This window comes from Symphodus melops (assembly GCF_947650265.1).
Source record: "Symphodus melops genome assembly, chromosome: 18".
NCBI classification, from domain to species: domain Eukaryota; kingdom Metazoa; phylum Chordata; class Actinopteri; order Labriformes; family Labridae; genus Symphodus; species Symphodus melops.
Genome location: NC_136708.1, coordinates 22,015,940 through 22,026,536, shown reverse-complemented (window position 1 = coordinate 22,026,536; position 10,597 = coordinate 22,015,940). Strand labels below are relative to the sequence as shown.

Below are 10,597 nucleotides of genomic sequence, written 5' to 3'. Positions count from 1 at the left end.
CATAATGAACTGAACTGTGGACAGCCCGAGCAGAATTAGACGGTGTAATAAAAAAGAGAAAAGTTCAGTGAAATATTCCTTTAATATTGTCCAGAAGAGGCTGCAGTAATAAATTACAACATTAATAATTATTGTTCGCTTATCTTTATTATTTAAGAAACACATTAAAGAGAGAAAAACGATAAAAAATGTTGCTGAAACTAGTTTTTCCCACCTGCACACAAACTCAGCGCGCGCGCTCACAAACGAGCGGCAGGTGTCAGCAGAACACACCCAGATTCCTCCGCGCGCACAGGTATGCTGCTTGTGTTTATTTCCTGTATTCACAGTCAGACTGCTCACTCTCTGGGTGTGTGTGTGTGTGTGTGTGTGTGAGAGAGAGAGAGAGAGAGAGAGAGAGAGAGAGAGCCAGAGAGAGAGAGAGTTTCAGTATTACAGAGAGAGAGAGAGAGACAGAGAGAGAGAGAGAGAGAGAGAGAGAGAGAGAGAGAGAGAGAGTTTCAGTATTACAGAGAGAGAGAGAGAGAGAGAGAGAGAGAGAGAGTTTCAGTATTACAGCTCGACTCCTCTTGGTGACGCTCTGCTGACATCACTCTGATATTCCCCTCTCAGCTCTCCGCATCACGCACACACTCACGGAGCTGCACCGACTCTCTCACACACTCCTCCGTCCACACTTTGTTTGCACATTGCTCCGAGAGGCACCGTCACTAACACACACGCGCGCGCGGACGCACGAGCAGCCGCGGGCTACCTGTGCCACTGCGGCCGTCCCACACAGGGAGGGGTCTCACTCTTCCTGTCATTAAGGCATCGAGAGAAAGAGAGACAGTAAGTCAACGCGGTGCGGTGTGTGCGGAGGAACACGCACACATTAAGTAGAGGCTGGAACTTGGCAGGTTTTTAACGCACGAGGTCGGAAGTGATCTCGGAAGTTTCCGATCGGAGAAGGAATACTTTGGAGGCCGGTGTAGGCTGCGTGGTTGTGGATATTTACGTCCACCTTGTCTCCTGCCCAGAAGAATGGCGAGAGATTACGCATCACGCTGCTCACTCTCTCCGGTGAGGAAGACTTGGCTGGTGGCGGCGGCGGCGATCCTCCTCGCAGCTCAAGGTAAGACCAACCGACCCGAGCTGTGTTAAATCCCCCCCCTCCACCAAACCCTGTTCACATTTCCTCCACTTCCCTCCCTGCGCGCCCGGAGTGTGTGTGGGCGAACCTGAGCACTTCCACACCGCACCTCCTTCTCTCCGGGAGTGCTGCGTCTTTCTCCGGCTCTACCTCCTCTCGAGCTGCGGTGTTTCCCCCCCTGTCCGAGCTGTATTAAAAGTTTATTATCGAAGCTCGGTGCCTTGCTGTGTGCGCGCGGAGCCTCGGCACGCCATGATCACGCGAGGTGTGGCTCTCATTTGTGCCTTCTGTCCTAATTTCTCGCAGCTTCAGACGGCAGGTGACTGTTCAGGGAAAGCTAATCCTTCCTGAGCCTCTACAAACCCTTCATCCCACACTGCTGACCTGTAATCTCTGTTTACCTGGCTGCTGGAAAGTGGCGTTGGGGAAATGGGGCGTATATTCAGAGCGCAGGTGTGATTACTGACATTGGAGGAATGGCAGAAATGTGTCCTCGGTCTGCAGAGCAACAGTGTGGCTGAAGGGAAACGAGCTCTCTGAGAAGTAACTGAGACTTTGTCAGCCCTCTGCTCTTCAGGTGGCCCTTTAACAATGAGAACATGGAGAGTCATTAATGAGTAACCATGAGAATAAATCTCAGTCTTTCACCTCTGCACCTTCATTATGCATCAACACAGCCCGACACAGCATCTACAATAACATCCAGTGATGATTATATCGTGCCCTTTTTTTTTGGGGGGGGGGGAACTACTCCTTTAAAATCAGTGAACATGCGGAGACAGGATGTTTATGTGAAAAAAAAGAAAAGAAAGTATAATTTGCCAGCAGTGCGACAGTGATGGGAGGATTGTGCACTTTAACATCAGATTTCTGATTTCTCTTCCTCCATAAAGCAGAGCGGTGCAGCTCGCCTCTGTCCACTGAGATCAGTCACACCTCAATCTGAAACATGAATGCTCCTGAATATCTGAGCAGTGAATAAGTGCAGGGACATGAATGCAGCTTTTTTTATTTGGAAATAATCCACACCCCCGCTTGTTTCTTTGTAGGATCGATTTGGGTCAATATTTGTATTAGTTGTGCCGTGTTCATGCTCTGACAGATCGGACAATGCTGCTCTCTTTTTTTTTTTTTTTTCATCTCTTTCTCTCTGACTGTTGATTTTAAAATTCTGCCTCCTCTGTGGCGTCGTGGTCCTGGAGGGGTCGACGCGTCGGAGCTCCGTGTTCTTGTTCTGAGACGACAACAAAGAAATGTTCCGTCAGAACGTCTGTGTTCAAGTTGAACAAACACTGTTGGAGATGGAAACATCCAAACAGGGACAGCCATGGATCATCAGCACGAGTCTGAAGTCTGAATCTGAATATTGTTCCATCCGTGTCTCGTTCACACTTTGAAGCCACAAAGACATAAATATATAAAAAACAAGCTGACCGTCCAAAGACGTGAAAAACATCAGTTAATCACCTGAGCTGTGTAAAACATCAAACACGCACCGTGTGACCAAGATCTCAAAGATGGCGTTCTGGAGGCGTCAGCTAGCCTAGCGGTTATGCCGCGACCTCCATGTACAGAGGAAGAAGTCGTAGTCGGAGCGGCGCTTTGCTGCACGTGGTCCCGCCCTCTCTTCAGCTCCTAAAACTCGTAAGGTGCCGTTTGTGTTTGACCTCGCTTTATATCTCCCACGCCATGACTGAGATTTAGTCTCCTGGGGTTTGACTCCGCCCCTCGCCGCTTCTTACATACGTCCTCTGTGACACGAAATTCATTAAATCCTCCAAAATAAGTAAACAAATCTTTTCCAAACTTGAAGTGAGAAAACGCACTCTTCGTCCGTCTCTGGTCACGTAGCTGCCAGTTGATGCGGTGACGTATTTACGGTCAGTCAGTTCAAGCTAACGCTGTGCAGTTCAAGCTAACGCTATGCAGTTCAAGTTAACGCTGTGCAGTTCAAGCTAACGCTATGCAGTTCAAGCTAACGCTGTGCAATTCAAGCTAACGCTGTGCTTCCGTCAGACGAGCTGGACTTTAAAGTTCTTCGAAGAAGCCGCATGAAGCCATCATGAAATGTGAGCTTTCATGATTTAGCTGTTTTCGACTTTAAGAGCAAAGCGACTGATTTTTAGAAGTCGGGACGTCGAGGACTGCGTCTCTCTGTCCACGTCGGCCATCTTAACCTGACGCTCCTATCGGCAGATCGTCTCCGCCTGCTGCTGTCAGCCGAGCTCTAAACTGTAAAACTCTCAGCAGAGTGATGCAAGCACGATGCAAGACGCCGGAGTGAAACTCCGAGAGACCAACGTCTGCCTGCTTTCTGTGTTTTTGAGGAACAGAGACGAATCCCTCGGCTTGCAGCTCATCACCTCTGAGGTTGGATCAATACTGACGCACAACAAGCTAGCATGCTAACCTCAGGCTGAACTCACTCATTCAGACTTTAACTTTCACTCCAGACGCCATAAACAGGAAGAGGGATGTATTAATCAGCCTGATGTTGCCGTAGCAACGCTCCCATGTCCCCCAGGAGAGCGCTACAGTGGAGATAACCACAAGCTATGTTAACATCACTAAAATGCACCGCCGAGTTAAGCAGACGTGTTCAGAGTCCCAGTAGAAAAACACTTCTCAGAGTTTTTTTTTTCCCCCGACTGGGAGCGGCTACAAAACTCCGAGCAGCAGGCAGTCAGGCTACACTGATCGACGTTAAAACAACAAGTTGTAGAGCCGCTCTGTCAGCCTGTTGTTCTCACCTGGGTGTACCTGTGCCTTCACCTGTCACAGCTGTCACCCGGGCAGAAGACGGCGTGGGTCATCATTACGAGGAAGGGGGGGCGGGAGCTGTGTCTTCGCCCGCTCTCTGAGATCACAGACAGAAGCGGGGTCACTTCCAGGCTGCCATCGTTAGCGTCTGTTCCACGACAGGTGACGATGCGTCGGCGGTGATTGTGAGGCGGGAGGACGATTTGGCTTGATAAGAATTAGCTTTGTTTTGACATTTTCTCCCGGTGAGTCACGAGCAGAGGAAGCCCCGGGTGCAGCGGCGCGGCGGTGCAGTGCAGGTCGGCGTGAGGATGACAGATGCTCAGCTGAGACTCGGATACAACAGGCCTGGATTGTTAAAAAGCTGTCAGGCTGTCTTCACAGAATCCCCACAGGTTATGAATTAATTTGAGCGTGCAGCAACACGACTGTCTTCATGGCGGGCGGCGGCGGGGGGGGGGGCTTCCTCACTTTAACATTTTTACTACTTAGCAGGAGAGAAACTGAGTGTGTGTGTGTGTGTGTGTGTGTGTGTAGCGATGCACACTCCTCCTCTCCACCCCTGAACTTTCCTGACATCCACTCGAGTCCCCGAGGCCGTGAGATGGTTAAAAAAAATCATGACATCATTTCCTGCCTGGAGACAAAATATCCACCTGTCAGTGTTTAAATGTGTGAAGCTGATCCTGCGATGGGAATATTTAAGAAACACGGGTGGCTCAGCGGGTTATTTTTGCGCGCCCCATTTACAGATCTGTGGGCGGACACGGGTTTGAGGCTGACCTGTGACCTTCCTCTCCAGGATCTCTCTCACAGTTTTCCGTCTCCATGACGACATGAAGAGCCCCAAAACTAAATCCACACACAACCCAACTCTACACACACACACACACGGAGTAAATAACCACAGCAGCGTTTACCCTCGTGGTTATCCCGGATGTTGTAGTGTATCGTTCCAAATGTTAAAGAATGATGGAGGATGAACTGCTCCCCCCCCCTCCTCCTCCTCCTCCTCCCCCCCTCCTACCTGCAAGCTCTGACTGTTCCTGAATATTTCGTGTTGCGTTCTCACATCAGCTCGCTCCGACTGTTTTCCTCACACTGCTCACAGCTCCGATTTTACTCGAGTGCAGGATGGAAGAATCCCGGGGGGAATGATTTGTCTGTTTGCGATCACACATGCAGCTCAACCCGAAGAAGAAGAAGAAAAAAAAAAAAAAAGTTTTATATCGGTGTGGAGAGTCGAAATTGGATTGGGCCTTACAGTACATAAAAAATAAACACACACACACACACACACACACACACACACACACACACACACACACACACACACACACACTTTAAAGCCATCAGCTTAACTCTCCAACACTTCTCATGAACATTCAGCTCAAACTGTCGACGCAGCAGAAGATGTGCTGATGAATAAATTCCAGCAAAGTTTGACGGCATGCTAATCAGGTGTAAACATATTAACCGTGAGTCTTCAGAGGACTTGTTCCATTAAATTTAATGGTGTATGGGTATTTATTTATAAGCCGATTAAAGTAACACTCTTCTCATTCGACACTTTCCCCGAAAAGAAACAAAAAACCGCTGAGTCAGTTTGTCACGGCGAGGGATGAATTATTGTGATTTTATTCCGTCCTCATGCTGACACTTGTTTTAAAGAGATATTGATTCAATATCAGAGTTCAATCAATTAAAACAACAAACTTACCTTGATTTTAAAAAATAAATAAATAAAAAATAAAATGGAACAAAAAATAAACTCAAAGAAAAAAGCGCTTCACACAGGAAGTAATGAAACTGATGTCGGGTTCAAAAAGACGAAATCTTCCAGAGTCGGCACAACGTGGAGTGAAAAACAGAAATACAGTTGAAGGGAAAGTAGAAATGAAAAAAAGTCTCGGAGGGGAAACGAGTTGAAAGGAGACGACTGACTCAGTGGAGCGGATTCCCTCCGGGGTCAGAGCGGTGAAACTTTAACCGTGGAGTTAAACAGTGGCGTTTTAACCTTCAGTCAAACCGAGTGGCGAGGATATCATTCCCCAGCAATGATAATGAAGTCACCCCCCCCCCCCCCCCCCCCCCCTTCCTGTGTGAGTCTCTATAGGCCCGGTCCTCTGCTAAAATGTCAATGATGATGAGCCCCCTCGACGGCTCGGCGGAGACGAAGAGCTGATTAGCTTATCAGTTGGAGAGCAGGCGGCCGATGATTATCGCCCTCACAGCGGCGCCGCCTGATTATTGAGCGTTCTTATTAATGACTCATCGTCTTGTGTTGCTGTTTTGTTTTGTTGTTTACGTGTTTGTGAAGCTCGAGGTTTTCTCATCTGCGTTCGTCCTTTTTGGGGAATCACTGACTTCGTGCCTCAAAGCATGAAACCGAAAACATCTCCACCTACGCTCGTCTGCCTTTTGTTGAGGGGTGGCGAGCGAAGAGGACGAGACGTGGACGCGTTCGACATCGACAGCTGCTTTTTAAATCAGATCCAGAGACGACCGCTTGTGATTATAAGGCACGCTTCACGAATAACCACGACGGCTCGCCTCTCCCGTCCAGCTGCTTGTGTTTTTGTGGCCTTTGGGGGGTTTAGAGCGCAATTATTCGAGTTTTTCTCTTTGCAGGATGCTTTGCTTGATTAATTATTGGAAAAAGCCCAGAGGCTGAAAATCTCCCGTTATGTCAAATGCAAAGGGCAGCGTGAATACAAATGCCAGTAATTTTCTCCGTTTAACAAACAGATTTTTTTTCTCACTTTGCATAAATCCTTTTTTTTTTTTTTCAAACTTTGACCCCCCGGGGATGAATATGATTCGAAGCCCTCACACTTTGTTATCAACGAGCTCTGTGCCCCTGCAGCGTTTGATTCGCTGACGGAATAAATGTCAAGGAGAGAGTCTCGGGAGGAGTGATCTCGTGTGTGAGCGTGGAGAGCGTTCAGAGGAGGGGGGGGGGGGGGACTTGAGAGCGGGTCGTCGGCACGCCGACCAGGTTGAAATGTCAATGACGGCGTCGAGTCGCTGCACGCTGTGTGTGTGTGTAGAGGCTTAAAGGTGTGTTATGCACCTCTTCACAAGCTGACTGAACGTCTGCTGTTACATAAAGAAAAGCACATTTACAGTTTTCTACGACATTAACTCAACCACGCCAAACCAGACGATGCTTTTTTTTAATGACGTCATGATATTAAAGATTCCTAATCTTTAAAAAACCCAGCTGATTCCAGACGAGCCGCTCCGGGTCCTGACCTGCAGTTTAAGGCCGCAGCACTGGGACTCAAATGTCAACGGCTCTTCCTGGTGTGGCGTGGGGTGATAATCGTCCCCTCGAGAGCGGAGCGTTGATGCTCTCTGAGAGCTTATTAATGACTCACACCGACACAAACAGCTCTCATGCTGCCGGCTGTCACTGCTCAGACACCATTTGTTTGTTATTGTCTGGGATGTCGTCTTTATTGTGGCCATTATCACCCCGGAAAAAAAAAAAAAGAAAAAAGAAGAAGCCCCGAATCACGTCGTCACGCTGTGACAGAATAACTCACGGCCTCGTCTCTTACTCACTGACAGACTCGCTCGTGCTGTTGCATCACTTTGACTGCGATGTGTTTGTTTGCATTAATATCTGAGTTTGTCTCCTTTTTGAATTCTTGGCCTCTGGGTGTCTTATTGATCGCGGATTAAAATGTTTATAACTGAGCCCGATCCGTGGATGATGCACTTTGTATTGCAGGGTCTTGCATAAGGCTGTTTGCTTGTGACTGTACAACCAAACAGAAGAAACACACACATTGTTTTTAACTTCTGTACAGAAGCTTGTTTCATGTTGAACTTCATCACTGCAGGCTCTGTGATGTTCTTATGAAAGAGGAGAAATTATGAGAAATATTACATTTTGTTCCTGGTCAAACTGCAGTGCAAACAGCCACCGCTAGCCGGGCCTGTAGCCACGTTTAGCTAGCTGTAGCTAACGCTAGCATGCTAACTGGATGTAAACGAGCACAGTTAGCGAGGAGCAGGGCGCGTCTGAGGTTTCTGTTTAAAGGAAAACGTTCCCGAGAGGAGAGACGTCGGAAGTATTCGTACTTTACTTCCCGTCTTTAACACAATTAAACATTTACACGTTCACGCTGAAAAGGCCTAAACATGGAGTTAAACTGCTGCTCCTCGAATGGACTGAAGGTTTCACTGCCACCTCTTTGGAGTGGGGAAGCGTGTTGTTGTATTTGTCACAGTAATGCAGTGGAGTCTGTAATGCAGATGTAAGGAGCACAAAGCACAGCTGTAATGATCTGATGGACGTGCTGCAACAAAAACCTGCATTTCTGTGAGTTCTGAGTAGAGATGAATGATGTTGGTGAGAGCTGGATCGTGTCTCGCTCTGCATTTCATGTTTTTTTTTTTTTTTTTTTTCTTAGAGTAGTGCAGCTCTTGTGGACAAAGGTGGAGGGTGTAGCTCGGTTGGTCACTCTCAGAAATTGGGGAGCAGGTTGTCATGGATACAGCTTTAGTGGATGAGTCGATCTCTAATCCCTTTGTTCTGCACACTGTGTGTGTGTGTGTGTGTGTGTGTGTGTGTGTGTGTGTGTGTGTGTGTGTGTGTGTGTGTGTGTGTGTGTGTGTGTGTGTGTGTGTGTGTGTGTGTGTGTGTGTGTGTGTGTGTGTGTGTGTGTGTGTGTGTGTGTGTGTGTGTGTGTGTGTGTGTGTGTGTGTGTGTGTGTGTGTGTGTGTGTGTGTGTGTGTGTGTGTGTGTGTGTGTGTGTGTGTGTGTGTGTGTGTGTGTGTGTGTGTGTGTGTGTGTGTGGACCTCTTAAAGGAGGCTGGCTGTAATTAGGGGGAGAGGTTGGACTCTGTGATGCTGTAAGAAGCTCCATCAGTCCGGCACGCTGAGAGTCCGGGAAGCAGGTTTTCATTCATCACTCCGCCTGCCAAGAACCTGCGAGCATGTGCATGCACCCGGTCAGCGTTTTAGTCCCCCCCCCCCCCCCCCCTTTTTATTTTTTTTGATTCCACTCATGAGGAAACCAGTTACTAAATGAATTCCAGCTCACATTTCCTGGAAATAAAGCGTATCATGGCTAACACCTTGGCGTTCCTCTGCGAGTCTTCAGCAAACAGGTGTCAGTGCAAAGAGGGATTACGGAGCGAGGCGACAGGAACGAGGCCATGAATTACAATGCAGCGATCCAGACGAGGTCTCAGGACTGTTTTTTAGGATCCTGTCGGCTCTCGCTGCAGCTCGACTTGCTCTGCAGATCACTCGCAAATAAACACAAACACACCTTTAGTGCTCTCAACACACGCTCGATTTTTCTATTTAGATACGACACTTGATACACGTTCAAAACCACAGCAACAAGAATGTAACTCTGAGGCGTCTGATCGTTCTTTTCTAATATTTTGATTTTGATCACCAACTGAAAATGGTTGAAAATCTGCAAATGCTTTAGTTGCAGGTTCGCTCGCTCTTTCTCTCTCTCTCTCTCTTTCCCTCTCTCTCTCTCTCTTTCCCTCTCTCTCTCTCTCTCTGTCTCTCCCTCTCTGTCTCTCTCTCTCTCTCTCTCCCTCTCTGTCTCTCTCTCTGTCTCTCTCTTTCTCTCTCTGTCTTTCTCTCTCTCTCTCTCTCTGTCTTTCTCTCTCTCTCTCTCCCTCTCTGTCTTTCTCTCTCTGTCTCTCTCTTTCTCTCTCTGTCTTTCTCTCTCTCTCTCCCTCTCTCTCTGTCTCTCTCTCTCTTTCTCTCTCTCTCCCAACGACAGCTCTTGGATGAAAATATGAGAGACAGTTTTGAGTGGGTTGTTTTTCCGTGGGTTGTGCAGCAGAGTGTCCACACTCAGTATTTCACAGTCCCAGTTGAAGCCGACACAACGTGAGCTCCACTGTATTCAGAGTCTGAGCTGTTTTGATAATGATTTTAAACGCATGATATCAGGAAAGCTGAAGCGGTGTTACACATCAATCTGTGGTTGAGAATGTGACTGAAGATTTGAAGTTCCTAAAAGTATGAAAGTGTGGGTTTTAATGTGGCCACCCTCCCTGGTTTGACTTTTCCTGCCACACAGAGTAAAAAAAGAAACCTTTCTCTCCTGCATCCTTTCTTCCTCACTCTTTATTCTTTCGCTCTCCTTCTTTTCACCCTTTCTTGCAGGCGCTCTGGCGGGCTGCCTCTGTGGCGGCTCCCCGAGCAGGGGACCTTTTGTTGCCTCGGCTTTCGGTGCCAGTATCCTCCGCTCTCTTCCTCCACCCGTCCACTCTTCTGGGCCTCATTGTTTTGGGAGAGAGGGAGCTAAATGTGGGCGGAAGGGGGGGGGGAGAAGTTTGACAAGCCCCTCCTGCTCTGTCGTCAGCGAGCGGCGTCCGTGCTCACTCACAGTTTCCTCTCCAAACAGTCGGCCCGCTGACAGAATGGAAATTGCCCTCAGCCGTCTGTGCGAGTGCAGCCGTGTGTCAGCCTGGGATGTGACTTCATGACATTTCCCGTCTGTTCCCATGTGGGCAATTAATAACCAACACACTGACGTTGTTTGTTCACTTTGCATTATTATGGAGGAGTTATCTCATGTTCTGTGCTGCAGAGGGGATTTAAGGCGACTGCATTGTTTAAACTCAGGGTCGCACACGTTCTGCAGCATGTCGAGATTAGACCGAGGACAGTCTGCTGGTCTACATCAGGGCCGTGCAGCGGGGAGAACAGGGGTCTGTCGT

General features: G+C 48.2%; 1 protein-coding gene across 2 annotated transcripts in view; it reads left to right on the top strand.

Annotated features, from left to right (window-relative positions):
- Window positions 1-520: 520 nt before the first annotated feature.
- The window catches only part of pvrl2l (PVR cell adhesion molecule related 2 like), a 237,067-nt gene continuing 226,990 nt past the window's right edge, over window positions 521-10,597 (top strand). For both annotated transcript variants that reach the window (XM_079368123.1, XM_079368122.1), the window contains exon 1: window positions 521-1,114. In XM_079368123.1, the coding sequence (XP_079224249.1) occupies window positions 1,024-1,114 (91 nt within the window). In that variant the 5' untranslated portion in view covers window positions 521-1,023. The remainder of the gene's footprint in view (window positions 1,115-10,597) is intronic.